Source organism: Staurois parvus, unplaced genomic scaffold (assembly GCF_062004578.1).
Source record: "Staurois parvus isolate SC_StPar_1 unplaced genomic scaffold, SC_StPar_1.0 ptg000068l, whole genome shotgun sequence".
In the NCBI taxonomy this organism is placed as follows: domain Eukaryota; kingdom Metazoa; phylum Chordata; class Amphibia; order Anura; family Ranidae; genus Staurois; species Staurois parvus.
This window is the reverse complement of record NW_028317864.1, coordinates 67,438-90,869: the sequence shown is the minus strand read 5'-3', so window position 1 is coordinate 90,869 and position 23,432 is coordinate 67,438. Positions and strand designations below refer to the sequence as shown.

The 23,432-nt window shown below is 40.0% G+C and overlaps 1 protein-coding gene across 9 annotated transcripts in view; it reads left to right on the top strand.

Annotated features, from left to right (window-relative positions):
* GOLGA2 (golgin A2) overlaps positions 1-23,432 on the top strand; it is a 120,520-nt gene that overhangs the window by 46,235 nt on the left and 50,853 nt on the right. For 5 of the 9 annotated variants that reach the window (XM_089668983.1, XM_089668979.1, XM_089668981.1 and 2 more), the window contains 6 exons: positions 4,138-4,181; positions 5,435-5,498; positions 12,650-12,706; positions 16,510-16,590; positions 17,850-17,888; positions 17,980-18,042. In XM_089668983.1, coding sequence (XP_089525109.1) covers positions 4,138-4,181; positions 5,435-5,498; positions 12,650-12,706; positions 16,510-16,590; positions 17,850-17,888; positions 17,980-18,042 — 348 coding nt within the window. The remainder of the gene's footprint in view (positions 1-4,137; positions 4,182-5,434; positions 5,499-12,649; positions 12,707-16,509; positions 16,591-17,849; positions 17,889-17,979; positions 18,043-23,432) is intronic. The other 4 variants (XM_089668984.1, XM_089668980.1, XM_089668982.1 and 1 more) reach the window with 1 other exon arrangement.

Below are 23,432 nucleotides of genomic sequence, written 5' to 3'. Positions count from 1 at the left end.
CTCTGTTTTGGCTGCGGCATTGTAGTATTTGCTTTGTATTGTGGGTACTGCTTTGGTTTTACACACACACACACACACACACACACACACACACACACACACACACACACACACACACACACACACACACACACACACACACACACACACACACACACACACACACACACACACACACACACACACACACACACACACACACACACACTGCATTTGTAAAGTATTTAGACCCCCTCCTACTTTTTTTTTTCAATGTTAAGTTGCAGCCTGATACTACAGTTGGTTAAATTAATTTTGTTCTCATTAATCTGCACTCAGTACCCCATAATGACAAAGTGAAAACAGAATTTTAGCAATGTCTGTGAATTTATATAAAAAAAAAATTTAAATATCACATATACTTAAGTATTCAGACCCTTTTATTTCGGGGGGGTCAGCAAGCCTTCGATTGCCCGGTCAACCACGGAGAGCCGACGGGTCGTGTGACCCCGCGGCTCTGCCTCCCCCTAGCCTTGGCTGCTCTCATGATACCTGCAGCAAGATGATATGAAGGGGGCAGAGGACACTGCATTGGGAGTATGGGACACTGCAGTTTGTGGTGATGTAAAGGGGGGGCAGGGGGTACTACTGTGGGGGGGGGGATTTTTTATTTTAGGGGCACTGCCTAGTGACACCTCCCCCAATTCATAAATGCCAGATTGCTGGAGGACTGCAGTGATTGCTGTTCTTCTGGAACGTTGTCCCATCTCTACACAGGATCTTTGGAGCTCAGTCAGAGTGAACATCAGGCTCTTGGTCACCTCTCTTACCAAGACCCTTGTCCCCCCAGTTGCTCAGTTTGATCAGGCGACCAGCTCTTAGAATAGTCTTGGTTGTGCCAAAGTTCTTCCTTTTGAGAGCCACTGTGCTCTTGGGAACCTTCAGTGCAGCAGAACATTTTTTGTAGCCTTCCCCAGATCCTGTTTCTGAGCTCTGCAGGCAGTTCCGTTTGACCTCATGGCTTTTACTTTGCTTGTCAGCTGTAAGGCCTTTTATAGAAAGGTGTGTGCCTTTACAAATCATGTCCAATCAATATAATTTACCACAGGTGGACTCCAAGGTGTAGAAACATCTCAGCAATCCTCAAAAAAAATGGGAGGCACCAGAGCTAAATTGCAAGTGTTGTTGCGAAGGGTCTGAATGCTTATGCCAATGTGCTATTTCAATTTCTTCTTTTTCAAAAATTTTGACATTTCTAAAATTCTGTTTTCACTTTATTATGGGGCACTACATGTAGATAGGAAAATATAATGTAAATATCTGGTATCAGGCTGCAACATCACAGAATTGAAAAAAAGTGAAGGGGGTATGAAAACGTTATGACAACTCATGGGTACCCCGGCAATAGGGGATCATGGGGCCCCTGTGTCCTTCCCAAACGCAAAAAAGCCTATAAAAAAGGTACCAGGGGCATTTCATGGGGCCCCCTACTGACCCCAGGCTCTTGGGCAGTGCCCGAGTTTCCAAATGGTCAGTTCGCCCCTGTACCGTGTGTGTATGTATATGTATGTATGTATATATGTATATGTATATATATATATACAGTGAAGGAAATAAGTATTTGATCCCCTGCTGATTCAGTCTAAAAATCGAATGGTAGGTGTATTGTAACACTGAGAGACAGAATAGCAACAAAAGAGTCAAAAGAAATGCATGTCTAACAAATGATGCACTGATATGCATGTTCATGAGGGAAATAAGTATTTGATCCCCTTCACAAAACATGACTTAGTACTTGGTGGCAAATCCCTTGTTGGCAATCACAGAGGTCAGATGTTTCCTGTAGTTGGCCACCAGGTTTTCTTGGCAGATCCTCTCTGTCATTCAGGTTTGGTTGCTGACGTTCGGCAACTCGAACTTTCAGCTCCCTCCACAGATTTTCAATCGGATTAAGGTCAGGAGACTGGCTAGGCCACTCCAGGACCTTAATGTGCTTCTTCTTGAGCCACTCCTTTGTTGCTTTGGCCGTGTGTTTTGGGTCATTGTCATGCTGGAACACCCATCCAAGACCCATTTTCAATGCCCTGTCTTAGGGGAGAAGGTTTTCACCCAAGATTTGACGGTACATTGCCCCGTCCATCGTCCCTTTGATGCGGTGCAGTTGTCCTGTCCCCTTAGCAGAAAAACACCCCCAAAGCAGAATGTTTCCACCACCATGTTTGACAGTTGGGATGGTGTTCTTGGGGTCAAAGGCAGCATTCCTCCTCCTCCTCCTCCAAACACGGCGAGTTGAGCTCGATTTTGGTCTCATCTGACCACAACACTTTCAACCAGTCCTCCTCTGCATCATTCAGATGTTCAGTGATAAACTTCAGACGGGCCTGGACATGTGCTTTCTTGAGCAGAGGGACCTTGCGGGCACTGCAGGATTTCAATCCTTGTCGGCATAGTGTGTTACCAATTGTTTTCTTGGTGATTGTGGTCCCAGCTGCCTGGAGATCATTGACAAGATCCTCACGTATAGTTCTGGGATGATTCCTCACTGTTCTCATGATCATTGACACTCCACGAGGTGAGATCTTGCATGGAGCACCAGACCTAGAGAGACTGACAGTTGTTTTGTGTTTCTTCCATTTGCGAATGATTGCACCAACTGTCGTCATCTTCTCACCAAGCTGCTTGGCGATAGTTTTGTAGCCCAGTCCAGCCTTGTGTAGGTCTACAATCTTGTCTCTGACATCCTTGGACAGCTCTTTGGTCTTTGCCTTGGTGGAGAGTATGGAATCTGATTGTTTGATTGCTCCTGTGGACAGGTGTCTTTTATACAGGTAACATGAGATTAGCAGCACTGCCTTTAAGAGACTGCTTCTAATCTCTTCTAATCTCAGCTTGTTACCTGTATGAAAGACACCTGGTAGCCAGAAATCCTGCTGAATGATAGGGGATCAAATACTTATTTCCCTCACGAACATGCAAATCCGTGCATAATTTGTTAGACCTGCATTTCTTTGGAATTCTTTGTTGCTATTCTGTCTCAGTGTTACAATACACCTACCATTCGATTTTTAGACTGAATCAGCAGGGGATCAAATACTTATTTCCTTTACTGTGTGTGTCTGTGTATGTATGTATGTATGTGTGTGTATATATATATGTATGTATATATATATATATATATATATATATATATATATGTTCTTGCCACCCATGCCCCAAGCACACCCCGTTTAGCTGCAGTGGTCAGGGATGTACACATGCTGCAGCAGGAGTTATACACCCTGTCATGATGGGTGTAGCACCTTCCAAGCATGACCTATTCCAGTGAATGATGCCACTCTCTTGCAGAGTGATCCCCTTTATGTGGGTCGTGATTGGCAGGCAGTAGCACCCACCAAAAGCAACAGAGGATTTAATTCCTACTGTGGGTTGCTTCCTCAGGCGGGGGGGGGGGTAAAAAACGAGATTAAACCTCAGAGTTTCACCACTTCCCACTTTGTGTGAACAAGCCCTAAGGGTGCCACTGCCGAATGCAGCTAAGGGCTCATTCACAAGTGCAGCAGGCACTGATGTTCCTCTGATTTAAACCCATGATTGCCATGGAATGCACATGATTGCAACACAGTAATATGACAATTAGAGGTTTAAATCAGGTGTGAGGAGGTGACATTGTGCCTGGTGATCTTTGACTTCTCCAGGCATATCTCCACCTGTTTAGGTTGCCTACCCCTGCTTTAAAGGGAACTTTACTAGGTGACATTTGTGTTTTCCCTGTTATGGGGCAAACTGCAGAATATTAAAAATGGGAAAATGGTACTGTGGCTTTTATAGTGGCAGACTGATGCTTGGAAACTTATTAACACTGTGATTAAGCAGATACACGCAGTACAACGCAATTTCATGTTTACAACCAATTATGGTGTTTTGTTTTGGCATGAAGTAGGGGATGTGTACTTCCTGTTTCTTGTATCAAGTTCGGGTGTTGGGAGTCCTCTCTGCTTTAGCATGCTGCATTGGTTTGTGTTGGCTGTGGATAGATAATTTGGTGGTTCTGTCATTTCTTTTTTCTGGGTTTTGCCTTTCTGATCTCTTTGCTTTTCTCTTTTCTTTTTCTTTTCTTTTTGCTTCCTTGCTTTTGGTAATACCTGTTTTCTTCTTCAGCAGAATGACTATGATGGTACAAAGGTGACATCCGATGGAAACAGGTAAGTGTATTCTCCTCAGTATGTGTCCTGCATTAAATGGTTTAAAAAAAACAATTCCTCTAATTCTGGAGGATACTCCAAATCCCAGAGATACCTTGTATGCTGGTACAGAGCATTGATGTTGGCTTATGACTGTGATGTGAACCTTTAAAACCTTGTATCACTGCTCCAAGCACGAGTGAGGTATTCTTGCCCTCTGTGGCTCAGGAGTAGGGGTGCTGGCTTTGGATATCACTCAGCTAGAGGTGCAGAGGTGTAAATTGAACCTTTCAGGGTTTTAAACTTCATAAAACTAATCATACTGCTGAAACACAGGCAGCTTGCTTGGCTATTCTACTTTTGTGTCCCTTGTCCCCACTATATTACATTTTCTTCTCTGAGACTCTACTGCCCTTTAGGTTCTGACATTGGATTATTAAATGATGGGGAAAGTCTTGGCATTATTAGGGATTAAAAATTGACAACAACAACAAGGCCCTCCTTACAATGCAGGAATGAATGTTACCAGGAGCTCTCTACACTAGTGGAGTCATTTGCACTTATGAACAGCTAGAAACACTTTAAGCCCCCGGTCACATTGGGTTCAACTTGGCATGCGGTTTGCTAATCGTATGCCAAGTCGCACCCTATTGTCCGCTATTACAGCGGTCATATCGGTGCGGTTCCGACTTTTGTTGCGATTTGCATAGACATCTGTGTCAGATGTCTTGCAAATCGCAATGAAGTCAGCAGGTAACCCAAATTTTGAAATCGTGCGACTTCACTGTAAGTCGCACAATTTCAAAATCGGCTTTTATGTGACCGGCGGATAAGGGTTGGTCCATGAGCATCTATATATTCTTAAAGGGTTTATTCTTACAAATGGGTAGGAGTTCCTCAATTTTTTTTCTTCCTGTAATTAAGACTTCCTCCCACTGCAGTGGGATGCATTAGTCTGCTGAATTCACTACATTGTATGTGTTCAGAAAATATCCTATGTCAAGTATGTGTCTCACTGCGATTGCAGCAGCGGGTGGGAGAAATTTCGAGTTAGTTTGTGAAGATTTTTCAGTGGGTCACCAGAAAATGTAAGAAACACGTTGATTCAACCAGAATCTTCCAGAACTGGAGTATTTGTTTTGGGTGACTGCACCGTGAAAAACTGCTTGTTCTCCAAATAGCAGGAAAACAACATTTCTTACAGTAAACTGTATTATTAATATTATAATTGGGTGGGAAAAACAACACCTTTACTTATGTGTACCATTTACTAGGTTTGTCTCATCAACGGACAGTCTGCGGCAGCTTTCTGAACAGCTGAATGGACTGGTGTCACAAGTAGGTAAACCTATTTCTGTCCAGAGAACATAATGTGATTCATGATATGAAGAGGTTTGTGGCATATGCTTACATGAAAAAGACCAGTGAATATAGTGGAGCTATGTTCAACTTTTCTTGTAATTTTAGAAATCTGAAATTAGGACAAACTGGGGTTGATTTACTAAAACTGGAGCATGCAAAGTCTGGTGCAGCCTGTGGTGGTTTATGTAATAATTTATACTAACTAAGCAGGGCGGTGTCGGCTCCCTTAAACAAAATATTGCAGTGCCTCCAGCCATTAAAATACGGCAAATATTTAATAAACCAATAATTTGGCCACCTTAATAATTTGATCACCACTTAATAATATTTCTTGAGTTCTTTTCACCAATGTGATTTCGTTACCATATACACAAAATTTGCCTTTTTGATAAATACATTTATTTATGTACAAATATATATATATATATATATATATATATATATATATATATATATATATATATATATTAATACAAACGCGAATATATGATGAATATATTCGTACACACAATCAAAGATATAGTACGCTAATCTCTATGGTATAATACAATATATGGTTATCAAATGACTTACAACTAATTTTAGAGGAGTTAGTTGCAACCTATAGTGCTTCAGATATTATTTCCAATTTCCCGCGGCCGTAGGGAAACAAGAAAGTATCTCTGATAATTAGCACCACAAAAACACTACAAATCAGTTAGTATGCAGTATATGATCTCAGTACTAATACTCAAACAGTAACATTAATAATTATTCAGATAACCTTGGTACATTCCTAATCACACAATAAAAATGTTGTAAATCTTAAGTTTGAAATATAAAAGAAAATTATAGTATTTTGGCACAGTCTCACCACTCCCAGAATTTCCATTTTTGAGGACTCCCAGTGGGATGCAGTTGGGAAAAGAAAATTGTTTCTGGTCAGTCAGGCACCAGAATTTAAATCAGCAGCAGAGTCTCTGGCGAAAGTCTTTTCCTTCAAAAACAAAATGGCAGCTGGAAGTTTTCAGCAAAATGGCCACAGGTAGCAGGAAGCAGCGAGTATAGTCAAATGAAAAATATAGTATGAATTAGTTTAGAAGTTCAGTAGTATAGTTTCAGAAGTGATCAAGAAGTGATTTCAGAAGTAATTTTAGAAGTGATTTTTAATTTGAGGCGTGTGGCATTTTTGTACCATACAAGTCCTTTGTTCCGAAGGACCTCCCAACGGGCTTGTTGATTGGACGGTTAAGAAGTTTGTGTACCTTTTAGAAGTTCCTTACCTGTCCACCGGGGACAGTCAGGTATCACAAATGAACTGGTGATCTTAATGATGACTCACCCTTTGATATAAACAGTATGTCTTTATGGATAAAATATATGGGTCCTATTCAGGTATAAATGACTTCCCCACTAACTCTTGAATAAGGACCATAGAAATATTTGGTGTCTCATCTTCCTGATATGAGCTGTATTGGGATTGCTGATTTTTTTTGTCATGAAATGGCCGATCTCTGTATAATGTTGGTATAATTTGTTCTGGTATTATCTCGTGTGCTTAATTCCCGTTCATCAGATGATTTATACCAGTGATTCTCAACCTTCCTAATGCCGCGACCCTTTAATACAGTTCCTCATGTTGTGGTGACCCCCAACCATAAAATTATTTACCCAGTAATTATAATTCATGAGTGTCGTTTTACCTCCAATACTGCTGCTTTCAACTCAGTAGCTGCTTTTAACAGAGTAGCTGCTTTCAACACTCCAGCTGCTTTCTACACAGTAGCTGCTCTTTACACATCGGAAATATGTGTTTTCCGATGGTCTTAGGCGACCCCTGTGAAAGGGTCATTCGACCCCCAAAGGGGTCGCGACCCACAGGTTGAGAACCACTGATTTATACCATCTCTCTCTCCATCTTGATATAGACTCATGTATTATTGTAACTTTTATTTGGAGATATGTAATTTACCCAACTCACAAGCCATCTTATATTCTATGACTTCATGATCTTTAGTTGAGTGGCATGCAGTACCCAACTTTGTTGAATAGATCTTGGTGTGTGGGTATATGCCACACTTTCCTTTGTATCTTAAATGAACCAAGTTTTTCCTTATGAGCTGAGGGCAAAGTTTAAGGAGAGATGACATAAGAAGCGTCTAGTTACTAGCACTATTGTGTGATAATTAGAGTACACATCCAGTTGGAGTTTAGTGAGATGTTTGACTCACTATAATTGAATTTCCTTGAGACCTTCAAAGGAAATATCTTCTGGCTTTCCATAGACAATGGTGCTTGTTTAAATAACACACATCTGCAAGGTCTTGTAATAAAGAGTAAATAAGGTTTTAGTCCCACCATTGTCAAATTATGGTAGTTTGAGCATCTGCAAAACCTCAAATAGTGGTGTTTAATCTTATTGTATTTTAAACAGGTCGCTTCCACTCATTGTTTATGGTAGGTTCCTGGAAGGTCACCTGAAATCAACCAACTATGTTAACCCATGACAGTCAGCTTAGAATTTCCTCTTTGGGATAATATCATTTTTCTTAAATAGTCCAAAAGTCACTACAAGCCGTGCATAGAAACCAATCAGATTCCAGGTTTTATTGCCTAAGCTTAACTGAACAAGCTGAAGTTGGAAGCTGATTGGTTACCATGCACAGCTGCACCAGATTCTGAGTGCTCCAGTTTAAGTAACACTCCTCCATTGGGTATATGATATCTGCTACAACTTTGCATGTAGCATTTTTTTTTTTTTAATTCTGTTTATTGACATTTTACCAAGGAGTATGCATCAAGTGACATAGCCGTGAGAATTCAAGGAGAACAGCAACTCTCCATGAAGTACAGGATAACCCTGATCATCTCCCAATAGCTAAGTAGGCACAGTGATGTCTAAAACAAAAGGGAGGGAGCATAGTCCATAGGTTAATAGTTAGAAATGTAAATGCATAGAGTCGCTTAATCAGAAACCGCATGAGCCGAAGAGAATTATCTGCCCCACACCTTATTGAACTTACTGAATGCACCCCTGCTCGAATATCTGGCTTTGTACAATGGGATTGCTTTTGTTTACCAACGATTTCCATGCCGCCAAAGATAATGCTGATGTTTTCTTCCACGATAATTTAACCATTTGCCCTCCAGAGGATTTATCCCCCTTCCTGACCAGGCAAATATTTGTGATACGCCGCTGCATTACTTTAACTGACAATTGCACAGTCATGCAATGCTGTACATAAATGAAATGTATGTCCTTTTTTCCCCACAAATAGAGCTTTCTTTCAGTGGTATTTGATCACCTGCTTGTTTTTTTATTTTTTGAGCTATAAACAAAAAGCCAATTTTGAGAAAAATAAACAAAACAATATTTTTGACTTTTTGCTATAAAACATATCCAGTAAAAAAAATAAATTAAATTTCATCATACATTTAGGCCAAAACATATTCTGCTCCATGTCTTTGCGAAAAAAAAAAATCCCAATACATGTAAATTAATTGGTTTACATAAAGGTTATAGCATCTACAAATGGCAGTGTATATATACTGGAATTTTTATTTTAATTTTTTTTATACTAGTAATGGTGGCGATCAGCGACTTACTGCAGGACTGCGGGGGGCATTCTGACACTGGGTGGGAACTGACTGCCACTGACATCCCAATGACACGAATACAGTGATCAGTTATAATAAAGAGCACTGTACTAATTACTCTGGGCAGGAAGGGGTTAACATCTGGGGCGATCAAAGGGTTAACTGTGCTGTATGCTGTTTTACATCATGTGCTGTGTGTGTTTTACTAGGGAAACATGCTGCTGTGTATTTCTTTGCTGTGCAGAGAAATACACAGCAGCATATTCTTGCTGGCAGGAGAGAGACCTGTGTTTACACACAGGTCTCTCCCCTGTCAGTGTTACTCGGCAATTGCCGGTGGGGAATCTCTGGCCGGGACCCGGTAATTGACATCTGTATCCACCAATGGTGTGGAGCGTGTAGGGTGGCGCACGTGCACGCCCCCTACCCAGAAATGCTAATCGTGTGTGTGTGTGTGTATATATATATATATATATATATAATATATGATTTTGCACAGCCCTGTAGCAGTAATTCTACTATAGGGCAGCGGGGAAGAGGATAATTAGTTTTATAGCATAAAATAACAGTGTGAGGAGAGTATGTGTGGGTTTAATGGTTGCAAAAGAGTCAACTAAACTGAGTAGACAAACTTCTATGGAGAGGGGAACAGAAATGCTAGTTATCGAGGTGATACAAGTCAAAACCTCTTGCCAAAAAGCTCTAATAGCTGGACGGTCCCATACTGGGACTGGGAAGTGTGTTGTAATTGAATATATCTTAAGAAATGAGTGTTAAGCAGTTAATAAAGTGATTTTAAATTATAAAAGGTCCTCAGGGAACTGTGGGACACAATACAGTGCCTTGAAAAAGTATTCATACCCCTTGAAATTTTTGACATTTTGTCATGTTACAACCAGAAACTTAAATGTATTTTATTGGGATTTTATGTGAGACCAACACAAAGTGGCACATAATTGTGAAGTGGAAGGAAAATTATCAAATTTTTTTTTGCAAATATCTGAAAAGTGTGGTATGCATTTGTCTTCAGCCCCCCCTGAGTCAATACTTTTTAGAACCACCTTTTGCTGCAATTACAGCTGCAAGTCTTTTTGGAGATGTCTCTACCAGCTTTGCACATCTTTAGAGACAAATTTTTGCCCATTCCTCTTTGAGAAATAGCTCAAGCTCTGTCAGATTGGATGGAGAACATCTGTGATTAGCACTTTTCATGTCTTGCCACAGATTCTCAATTGGCTTTAGGTCTGGGCTTTGACTGGGCCATTCTAACACATGAATATGCTTTGATCTAAACCATTCCATTATAGCTCTAGCTGTATGTTTAGGATCGTTGTCCTGCTGGAAGGTGAACCTCCTTCCCAGTCTCAAGTCTTTTTGTAACAGGTTTTCTTCTAAGATTGCCCTGTATTTGGCTCCATCTATCTTCCCATCAACTCTGACCAGCTTCTCTGTCCCTGCTGGAGAAAAGCATCCCCACAATATGATGCTGCTACCACTATGTTTCACGGTGATGTGCAGTGTTTTTCTCCCACACATAGCATTTTGCTTTTAGGCCAAAAAGTCCCATTTTAGTCTCATCTGACCACAGCACCTTCTTCCACATGTTTGCGGTGTCCCCCACATGGTTTTTCACAAACTGCAAAGGGGTTCTTTCAACAATGGCTTTCTTCTTGCCAATCTTTCCATAAAGGCAAGATTTGTAGAGTGCACGACTAATAGTTGTCCTGTGGACAGATTCTCCCACCTGAGCTGTGGATCTCAGCAGCTCCTCCAGAGTTACCATGGGCCTCTTGGCTGCTTCTCTGATTAATGCTCTCCTTGCCCAGCCTGTCACTTTAGGTGGACGGCCATGCTTTGGTAGGTTTGCAGTTGTGCCATACTCTTTCCATTTTTGGATGATGGATTGAACCGTGCTCCGTGAGATGTTGAAAGCGAAGGATATTTTTTTTCTTTATGATCTAACCCTGCTTTAAACTTCTCCACAGCTTTATCCCTGGCCTTTTCTGGTGTGTTCCTTGGCCTTCATGATGCTGTTTGTTCACTATTGTTCTCTAACAAACCTCTGAGGGATTCACAGAACATCTGTATTTATACTGAGATTAAATTACACACAGGTGGAATTTACTAATTCGGTGACTTCTGAAGGCAATTGGTTCCACTAGATTTTAGTTTGGTATATCAGAGTAAAGGGGGCTGAATACAAATGCATGCCACACTTTTCAGATATTTATTTGTAAAAAAATTTGGAAAACCATTTACCATTTTCCTTCCACTTCATAATTATGTACCACTTTGTGTTGGTCGATCACATAAAATCCCATTAAAATACATTTACGTTTTTGGTTGTAACATGACAAAATGTGGAAAATGTCAAGGGGTATGAATACTTTTTCAAGGCTCTGTATAATGGGGTGTCTTAATCCTATATTTCATCCACAGTACAGGGTCAGCACTGGGAAGTGTATTAGATTTGGGTTCTTCCACAGTGGTTCATGAGGGGAAAACTGGGAAGAAACCTCAGGTGTATGCCTGTGAACCACACCCAATGCTTTTAGAACAGAGTGCATAGAACAAATGAGGTTATCTGGAGATTTTGAGCAGTTGCACACATTTTTACCTGTGAATAAAGTACAAGTCTAGTGAACACTTTTTTTTTTTTTTTTTTGGATAAATTGAGAAAGGATTAGAACCCCTGTTGTGTTTTACTGCTTTTTGGGCTCTCTTTAAAATAATCCGCTCACTTGTTGGTCTGGTAACAATGGTTTTACCAGACAAGAAGGGAAGGGAAAATCTCCAACAGCACCGTAGACAGAAATCAGTATTTTTGTTGGCAGAGTAAGGGAAGGCTATAACTCCTGACCAAATGAAATGAGTTTTGGGACCCATTTTGATTCCAGCCACAGTCTGGACTTCATTGTTGAATGTGAGAGCAGGGTGTCATAGTAACATATCTCTGGATGAGTCCATGGTGCCCTATGCTCAGTCTTGAAAAGACCTCTAGTGCTATAAAGGAATTATTGCAGAGGACAGGCTGAAGAGGAGGTGTGTATTGTAGCTTGAGCCTTTTAAAGCAAGCCCATTTGAAAAAGGAAAGACCGAGCTCAGAATGGTGAAAAAGCATGTTTAAATAAAATACATCCTATAAGTACACTGTAATACAAAGCTTATTTATGACAGCTAAAATTAAAAATCTAAAAATGGTGCTCTCACCCAAAGTCAGTCTTCTCCCTCTCAATGAATCCAGTAGTCTGCAGTATGAGCAACAACTTTGCTATTGCTAAAAACGTATTCAGCTGTATGCTAGCTATACACTCAGTCATTCTACCAATGTAACCAATTTTGTAAAAATGATCAAATATGGCCAACCTAACACCATGCCTGCAAAATGAGGAATAATAATACATAAACCTTTTTATGATAAATTGTCCTAACCTAACATTTTTGTTACTAAAAGCTAGGTAAAAAATACCCTGTTTGAGTGTGTGTAGTGTGTGTATGTGTGATCACAAAGCTTTGCTCTGATCTGTAAAAACAATGGTTTCCTTTTCTAGAGTAATTCTTACATGAATGGGGAGAATATCAGCTCAGCCACGAGTCCCGAATTAGAGGTAAGTTTAACTGTGATAATTCATGCTTGTCTGATATAAACTCCACCAGGAAAGTTTATAAAAAAACAAACATACACAAACTGAGCTATAAGGCCAAGCAATGAGAGGCATCCAATGTAAGGGGTTAAATATTTTAAATATTAAATACTATTTTTCCCTGTTTGAATTCAATAGTGCAGAGCTCTGAGGTTAGCTCAGTCATGCAGGAATAACCATTTTGGCACCTTTTTCCATATAAGGAAATGTGTACAACAGAAGCTTTCTGCTACATCTCAGCCAATACAATTGTGTATACCCTTAGGGAAATTGATAGGGGCCTTTTTTTGTTTTAAGAAAACCTGAGTGATCAGACTAAACACACTTTTTTTTTTTTTTTTGTTTTAATGTGATTCATAATTATTCGGCATCACGGAACAGCACAGTGTAATACAAAGCTTATTTATATACAGAGTAGCTGTTGGGACCAGTGCCCCATAACTCAAGGGAGCCTCCATAGGAGGGAGTGCTGTCTTGTTTCTTCGAGCCACACATGCGCAGTTTGTACTCTCGCTTGTCGCAGTAGCTGAGCTTATCATAAGCAACAGGAGAGAGCACACACTGCGCATTTGTGGCCCGAAAGAACAGGACATCGCTTTCTCCCATGGAACCATGGTCCTGGTTCCGACAGCTGCCCTGTTCCTGCAGTAACTCAGAATGGAGCCATCACAGGCTGCAGGAGATTTTAGGAAGGCTTCTTTTAAATGTGGTTTTAGGCTACATTCTTTAAACTAAAAGGAAGCCCTGGCTGGAAGGTAGGTTTACATACGAGCTCACCCTTGTGGGACTTCATAGTGTCTTTTTTGGTAAAGGTGAACTTTTTTGGTAAAGGAAGATATTAAATGTTCCTGTTCAAAAGTTCTGCATACCCCTAAGTTTTAATATCAAGTATTGTCACATTAGCATCAATGACAACTTTCAGTTAAATTGTTATAGTCCCTTTATTCTCTTGTATGGGAAAGCTGCTCATTCTTCTTGGGAAAAGCCTCCAAGTCCTGTAAATTTAATTTGGTTAGGGATATCCCCAAAGTGTCTTAAAGGATAAGTTCACCTTTTGGACAAAAATAATAAATGCACATTTTTTTGCAGGTAAAAAAATGTGCATTTATTATTTTGTCCAAAGGAGCCTGTAAAGCATTGCACCAGCTATCAGTAAATTGCTGAAGCCGTGCAGGTCTCCTGCAGACCTGTCAGAATATTTGCTTGCTGTACGGGATGTACGAGCAAGCAGATATACTGACCGGAGGCTTCACACCATGGTAGTTCATTGAAAACTACAAGCCCACAGCTGCTAACACTGAACACTGTGAGTGACATGGCCGCGTGGGCGTAGCCCCGCATGGCCACGCTGTTTTCAAATTTGACAGTACAGGAAAATTTATCCTCGTACGATTTGTCAGAGGGCGGGCGCGGCTGAGGCTATGGGAACATGTTACATGTTCCACTCTAAAAACGGATGGAAGATGTAACATGTTCCAAAGGTGAACTTATCCTTTTAATGATGAGGTCAAAAGGTTGTGATGGCCACCATAGAAACTCCACGTTTTTTTTTTTTTGTTTTTTTTCTGCAGCCACTAAAGGGTTGATTTTGCTTTATATTTTGGATCATTGTCTTGTTGGGAAGTCCAAGTGCTCTCCATATGCAGCTTCTGGGCAGATTAATTAAAATGTTTTTCCAAAATTTTCTGATGTGCTGCATTTATTTTGCCATACATTTTGATTAAGTTCTCTGTGCTACTGTAGACCACATCCCTCACAAATAGCAAAGATCCACCTCCATGCTTCACAGTAGAGATGGTGTTGTCTTCATAGGCCTTGTTGACTACTCTCCAAACATAATGCTTATGGTTGGGACCATTGAGTTCAGTTTTGGTCTCATTGCTTCAAATGCTTTCTTCCATAAATGTTTAGGTTTTTTGGCATACTGGAAGCAAGCTGTTTTGTGGCATTGGTGCACTAAAAATGGCTAACATTTTACAAATTCAACCAAGGTTATGTACAGTGGGGAAAATAATTATTTGATCCCCTGTAGATTTTGTAAGTTTTCCCATTTACAAAGAAATGAAGGGCCTATATTTTTTTTATCATAGATGTATTTTAAATGATAAAGACAGAATATCAACCAAAAATTCAGAAAGAACACATGATACAAATGTTATAATTTCAGCTGCAGTTCGGTGAGTAAAATAAGTATTTGATCCCCTACCAACTTTCAATAATTCTGACTCACACAGACTGGCTATGTGCTCATGTGCTACACAGATTAGATTTCAATTTTAGAAGGTGCTCCTAATGACAACTCGTTATGTGTATAAAAGACACCTGTCCACAAAATCTCAGTCTTCCTCACAATAATGGGCAAGACCAAAGAGATGTCAAAGGATGTTAGGGACAAGATTGTAGACCTGCACAAGGCTGGAATGGGCTACAAGACCATCGGCAAGAAGCTTTGTGAGGAGACAACTGTTGGAGCAATTTTTCAGATATGGAAGAAATACAAAATAACCATTAATTGCCCTTGGTCTGGAACTCCATACAATATTTTGCCTCATGGGGTAACGATGATCATAAGAAAAGTGAGGGATCAGCCCAGAACTACACAGCAGGAGCTTGTGAATGATCTCAAGGCAGTTGGGACCAGTCTCCAAACAAACCATTGGTAACACAATACACCACCATGGATTGAAATCCCGCAGCAACCGCAAGGTCCCCTTCCTCAAGAAGACACATGTACAGGCCTTTCTGAAGTTTGCCAATGAACATCTAAATGATTCAGAGAAGGATTGGGATAAAGTGCTGTGGTCGGATGAGACCAAAATTGAGCTCTTTGGCATTAACGTAACTGTTTAGAGGAAGAAAAATGCTGACGATGACCCTAAGAACACCATCCCTACAGTCAAGCACGGAGGTGAAAACATTATGCTTTGAGGCTGTTTCTCTGCTAAAGGTGCAGGCTGACTTTGTCGTATTGAGGGGCCATGTATTGTAAAATCTTGGATGAGAACCTTCTTCTCTCAGCCAGAACACTTCCAGAACACATGCCAGGGCATTGAAAATGGGTCGTGGATGGGTCTTCCAGCATGACAATGACCCAAAACATACCACCAAGGAAACAAAGGACTGGCTCAAGAAGAAGCACGTTAAGATCATGGAGTGGCCTGCCAATCTCCAGACCTTAATCCTACAGAAAATGTATGGAGGGAGCTGAAACTTCGAGTTGCCAAGCGTCGGCCAAGAAACCTTAAGGATTTAGAGAAGATATGTAAAGAAGAGTGGACCAAAATCCCTCCTGAGATGTGTACAAGCCTGGTAACCAACTACAAGAAACATTTTATGAGCTTGCCAACAAGGGTTTCTCCATCAAGTACTAAGTCATGTTTTGCTTGTAGATCCAATACTTTTTTTACTTATTGAACTGCAACTCAATTTATAACATTTGTATCTTGTGTTTTTTCTGGATTTTTGGTTGATATTTTGTCTCTATCATTTAAAATACACATGATATATATGAATCATGATGTATGAATATACATGATAAAAAATTATAGACCTTTCATTTCTTTGTAAGTGGGCAGGAGTCTTTAATGAAACCTAAAGCGGCAGGCCATAACACACAAAATTCATGGCCTTCATTACTAGAAAGGTAGGCTTGAATATGTAAACAAAGCGTTGTTTTCTTTTATAATGCCCATGTCTATAAATGTTTATTGTTCTCCTTTTCCTTTTCTCAATCTGTCTTCTCTCATTTGTATGTGCATGCGCCGCAGTCTCGTTTCCAAGATTTGTCTGCTGCCTTGGACTCCAGTAATTTAACAAACAAACAGCTCAGTTCAAAGATAGAGGAACTGGTAAGAGAAGAGTAAAGCTAACACAGTTCTATAATGTGTACTGCTCTCTATGCTCTATATCATGTGCTGACTCTACTCACTGCTGTTTCTTTAAATCACTTTAATCTTTCCCCTTTTGCATGTGTAGGACCTTGTCTTTTATTACCACTTAATGTCCTTGTATATGTTGTCTATAGAACATGCTTAGTGGTAACAAAGCTTATTTTGTATGTCATTTTTTTACTGTACAAAATGCTGTGTTCTTTTTAGTTTTTAAAATGTTGTTTTTACATATGGCACACATTAATATTCTTTTCAGTCCATGAACAGACATTTTTATTTAACATGAAATGCAATTTATGTGAGAATGCGCTCTGTAAAATCATATTGCACTGCAGTGCTAAGGATAGAATAGTGCAGCAACATTGTTATTCAGTCTGCCGTGTGATATCCTCCTGCTGCTGCTGCTGATTGCCTTTGATACCTGGTTAGAGTCTTTGAGATAATAGAGTGCAAGGGGACACATGATTGCTAAGAAATTCTGAAGAATCACCTGGTATAATTTTGCCCTTTTTGGAATGATATAATAAAATGCTTTCAGCTATATATTTTAAGTGTATACTTTTTAAAAGCGTGAGGAAGGGTTAGGCCTTATGTCAAATTTTTTTTTGGTCATGACGACCACTGTCAATGAAATAGTAAATCCCTACATTTAGATTGATCACCAGAACAAAAAGTGAGGATGAAATGGGACAGCAAAAAATAACCTGACGTGCTTTACCCCCATTCCACTTTATCTAAAAAAAAATAATAATAATAAAAAAAAAAAAAATATATATATATATATATATATATATATATATATATATATATATATATATATATATATATATATATATATAGTGTGTGTGTATATATAATAGAACATAAACATACTTTAGCAGACCAAATAGGGGACAATAAGAGAAGTTAATCGATGAGCAATAAATAAACTTTAATGCTGTGTCTTCCTTAGCACAGCTTCTGCAGGTCAACTTACAGATTGTGATTGGCAGCTGGGAGCAAATCACAAAAGGCACATCTGCCTGTGGTTGCTGCAGTGAAAGAGTTCATGCTTGATACAAGAAGTCTACAAAGTGAAATTACGATTCAAGTGGTATATTGCAGGTTCTGTTTCAAACCACTGATTAGTGTGCTGCTACACATCATAACTTTCGACTTTGCTGCCTTCTGTGTACAACATGCTTTTTATTAATTATTGTGTTTTGTGTGTTAACTAGAATCAACAGAACCAAGATGTTATGGAGAAGCTGGACAAGGTAAAACTAATTCTTGTTAAAAAAAAAGAATTTGATTGCTATGCTGCTGTCATCTTGTTACAAAAATTTTCAAATCTCTTGTTTCCTCCAGGAAAGAAAGGCGTTTGAGCAGAAGTTTTCAAAGGAGCAGAGTGCGCTTCGTGAACAGCTGCAGGTGAGAAGCATAATATAAGGGGGAATCTTCTTTTATTTTTCCCCAAAGAATTTAAATGTCAATTACATAGTTAGTCTGGTTGAAAAAAGACACAAGTCCATCTAGTTGAAAATTATACAATCCCATATACACAATCCTATACCCACAGTTGATCCAGAGGAATGCAAAAAACCTGAGTAAAGCATGATCTACTTTGCTCCTGCAGGGGAAAAAATTCCTTCCTGATTCCCCTGAGAGGCAATCTGATATTCCCTGGATCAACTTTACCTATAAATGTTAGTATCCAGTTATATTTGCATTTAGGAAAGAATTCAGGCCTTTTTTTAAAGCAATCTGCTGAACTGGCCAGAGCAAGCTCTTGAGGGAGTCCATTCCACATTTTCACAGCTCTTCCTGTGAAGAAACCTTTCCGTATTTGGAGTTTAAATCTATTTTCCTCCAGACATACAATGCCCCCTTGTTCTCTGTGATGACCCTAAAGTGAATAACTCAACACCAAGTTCACTATATGAACACAGTACGCTGGCACTAAATCCCACCTCTCCCAGTTTGTATAGCAAAGATATTGATATAATCAATATGTGACATAGTAGAGTGGAAAAACATGAAAATCGTGCATATGTCCTGGATGTAGGGTACTTACACTCACCGGCCACTTTTTTGGGTACACGTTGCTAGTGCCAAGAAAATATCCCCCCATACCATTACACCACCAGCATAAACCGTTGATAAAAGGCAGGTTGGCTCCATGCTTTCATGTTGTTTACGCCAAATTCTGACCCTACCATCTGAATGTCGCAGCAACCAGTCTGCCCATTCTCCTCTGACATCAATAAGGCATTTTCATGCACACAACTGCCACTCACTGGATATCTTCTCATTTTCAGTACATTCTCTGCAAACCCTAGAGATGGTTGTGCATGAAAATCCAGTAGATCAGCAGTTTTTGAAATACTCAGGCTAGCCCATCTGATACCAACAACTAGCCATGTTCAAAGTCACTTAAATCCCCTTTCTTCCCGATTATGATACTCTGTTTGAACTTCAGTCGTCTTCACCACGTTTACATGCCTAAATGCATTGAGTTGCTGCCATGTGATTGGCTGATTAGCAGTTTGAGTTACCAAGCAATTGAACAGGTATACCTAAAAAAAAAAAAAAAAAAAAAAAAGTGGCCGGTGAATGTATGTCTCCATGTACAGGTGAAACTTAAAAAATTAGAATATCGTGAAAAAGTTCATTTATTTCAGTAATGCAACTTAAAAGGTGAAACTAATATATGAGACTCATTACATGCAAAGCAAGATAGTTCAAGCTGTGATTTGTCATAATTGTGGTGATTATGGCTTACAGCTCATGAAAACCCCAAATCCACAATCTCAGAAAATTGTGAAAAGGTGCAATATTCTAGGCTCAAAGTGTCCCACTCTAATCAGCTAATTAAGCCATAACATCTGCAAAGGGTTCCTGAGCCTTTAAATGGTCTCTCAGTCTGGTTCAGTAGGAATCACAATAATGGGAAAAACAGCTGACCTGACAGTTGTGTAGAAAACCATCATTGACACCCTCCATAAGGAGGGAAAGCCTCAAAAGGTAATTGCAAAAGAAGTTGGATGTTCCCAAAGTGCTGTATCAAAGCACATTAATAGAAAGTTATGTGGAAGGGAAAAGTGTGGAAGAAAAAGGTGCACAAGCAGCAGGGATGACCACAGCCTGGAGAGGATTGTCAGGAAAAGGCCATTCAAAAGTGTTGGGGACTTTCACAAGGAGTGGACTGAGGCTGGAGTCGGTGCATCAAGAGCCACCACACACAGATGGATCCTGGACATGGGCTTCAAATGTCGTATTCCTCTTGTCCAGCCGCTCCTGAACAACAAACAACGTCAGAAGCATCTTACCTGGGCTAAAGAAAAACAGACCTGGTCTGTTGCTCAGTGGTCCAAAGTCCTCTTTTCTGATGACAGCAACTTTTGCATCTCATTTGGAAACCAAGGACCCAGAGTATGGAGGAAGAATGGAGAGGCACACACTGCAAGATGCTTGAAGTCCAGTGTGAAGTTTGCACAGTCTGTGTTGATTTGGGGAGCCATGTCATCTGCTGGTGTTTGTCCACTGTGCTTCATTAAGTCCAGGGTCAACGCAGCCTTCTACCTGGAGATTTTGGAGCACTTCATGCTTCCTTCTGCAGACGAGCTTTATGGGGATGCTGACTTCATTTTCCAGCAGGACTTGGCACCTGCCCACACTGCCAAAAGTTCCAAAATATGGTTCAATGACCGTGGCATTACTGTGCTTGAATGGCCAGCAAACTCGCCTGACCTGAACCCCATAGAGAATCTATGGGGCATTGCCAAGAGAAAGATGAAAGACATGACAGCGAACAATGCAGAAGAGCTGAAGGCTGCTATTGAAGCATCCTGGTCTTACATAACACCTCAGCAGTGCCACAGGCTGATAGCTTCCATGCCACGCCGCATTGAGGCAGTAATTGCTGCAAAAGGGGCCCAAACCAAGTACTGAGTACATATGCATGTTTATACTTTTCAGAGGTCTGATATTATTCTATGTACAATCCTTGTTTTATTGATTTCATGTAATATGTTATTTTCTGAGATTATCATAAACCTTTTCAATAATCTACGTTAAACACACACCCTCTCCCACAATCTCATACTACTACCATAGTGTCCATAATAAAGTCCCAAATTCAAAATTGAAAATCCAAAAATTAAAATGAAAAAATTATAGTCCTCACTCTCCAATCTTCCAACTGTGAAAATGTCCAAATCTTCCCTTCAATCCAAAGCACCTCAAAAAAATAAACTAAATATAGTGCATTGTCTTTAACAAAAATTATAAGTGATATCATGCAAGCACACTGGTGATGTAAATACACTAAAAAATAAACATCACACACGTGAAGTGAAAATCCACACACTGCTTCACTAGTGGTCCTGTGAAACAACCACTGCAATCCGTGTAATACCACAAATACACAATTGGTGATCAGTGAAAAGTAGTGCCAAATCTAATAAGTGTCACCGCTCTACATTTGGGATAATATACAATTACCCTCTTTCTGCTTTCAAAGCATTCTGAAATCCCCATATGCCAGATAGAATTGCCTTCACTGGGAGTATGCTTTCCTTTAATAGGAGTACACAATGGAATCCCCTCCTCCTGCAGCAATGAGCATCGGGATCACTTATGGACACTATGGTAGTAGTATGAGATTGTGGGAGAGGGTGTGTGTTTAACGTAGATTATTGAAAAGGTTTATGATATTTGCACTTTCAAGGGTGAAAGTTTGACTTTTCTGTGGGAAGCTATAGAGTTTTTGTTCTATTCTATAATTTTCTGAGATTGTGGATTTGGGGTTCTCATGAGCTGTAAGCCATAATCATCACAATTATGACAAATCACGGCTTGAACTATCTTGCTTTGCATGTAATGAGTCTATCTCATATATTAGTTTCACCTTTTAAGTTGCATTACTGAAATAAATGAACGTTTGCACGATATTCTAATTTTTTGAGTTTCACCTGTATCTACCAGGACAAATTCAGCTAAAAGCCTGCCAAATCTAGTAAGGGGAGCCAAACTGGAGCATCTGAGCCCACTTTATCAAGGGAGTGATCTATAACCATAATAAAATCACCCAACTATATAGGAGTTATGAGGTACTGGGCCATAAAGGCTTAACCACTTGCCTACCAAGCACTTATACCCCCTTCCTGCCCAGGCCAATTTTCAGCTTTCAGCGCTGTCACACTTTGACAATTGCGCGGTCATGCAACACTGTACCCATAAGCAATTTTTATAAATTTTTTCATACAAATAGAGCTTTCTCTTGGTGGTATTTAATCACCGCTGGGTGTTTTTATTTTTTGCGCTATAAACCAAAAGCAAAAAATTTGAAGAACGTTTTTCTTTATTTCTATTATAAAATTTTGCAAACAGGTAATTTTTCTCCTTCACTGATGTGCGTTGATTATTATTATTATACAGGATTTATATAGCGCCAACAGTTTGCGCAGCACTTTACAAAATGATGGTAGACATTAGTTACAATACAATTTGGTACAAGAGGAAACCGAGGGCACTAATTGTTAGAGCTTACAATCTAGGATGAGGCGGCACTGATGGGCACAGGTGGGTGGCACTACTAGGCACTGATGGGCACTTGTGGGTGGCACTGATGGGCACAGGTGGGCGGCACTGGTGGGTGGCACTGCTGAGCGCTGATCATCAGGGCACTGATAATCAGCTCCCCGATGATCGGTTCCGTTCCGTCCTCTGACAATTGCCGGTTATTGGCAGTACTTTCCTCACGCTGTGACAGTGTGAGGAAAGTGCAGCCGATAATCGGCAAATGCATTTACCGCTGATCACGTGGTAAAAGGCTGCTGTGTTTGGCCTTTTACCACATCATGTGATCAGCTGTGTCTGTGATCATGGAGATCGTTTCTGTGTGTGCCCCCAGGGCGTTATGGGAGGACGTCATATGATGCCCTCCCTGAACTGGACAACCGTGCTGTAGCCTTCATTCGGCTATAGCACGGTTGGCAAGTGGTTCATCCATCATGCACAGCAGAAAATTGGAAAAGAGTAGAGATATAGTACGCTAGTAGCAACAGTTCACTCCACTAATTATTGCGTGTAAGAATAGACACCTGCCCTGTGGATCTGATTTGCAATGGATCACTGGAATTGTACTGTTTTAGCAATAAGGATTGCCACCCCCTGAAATTGTGATGTAAAGGGGGCCTGGTACAGCCAGCCTGTCAAGGGTTTTTTTTTAAGAGCAAGGTGCGGTTTGCCAGTAATATGGGTTTCCACCAGGACACGTACATCAGCCAGTTGATATTTGAGGTGATTCAAGATTGCAGTGCGTTTAGGCTTTGCACGCAATCCTCTAACATTCTATGTTAGAAATTTTATGGGAGCCATAATAACAATAGGCATGGATGGTGTAGAGAGTGGTTCTCCAGGCATGAACACGTACAGTGCTCTGCATAAATGAGTAAACCCCTTTTGAAAAGTAAGATTTTAATCAATATCTCAATGAACGCAAGAACAATTTCCAAAATTTTGACAACTGAGTTTTATAGAACATTTGTTTAACTGATTACATGAAAGTAAGGTTAATAATATAACTTGGATTACAAAATCTTCAGTTTTACTCAAATTGGTTGATGCAAAAATGAATACATCCCACAACAAAAACTACTCCATCTAGTATTTTGTATGACCTCCATGATTTGTAAGGACAGCATCAAGACTTCTAGGCATGGAATGAACAAATTAGTGACATATTGCAACATCGATCCTTTTTCCATTCTTCAAAAACGACCTTTTTTAGAGCCTGGATGCTGGATGGAGAGTAATGC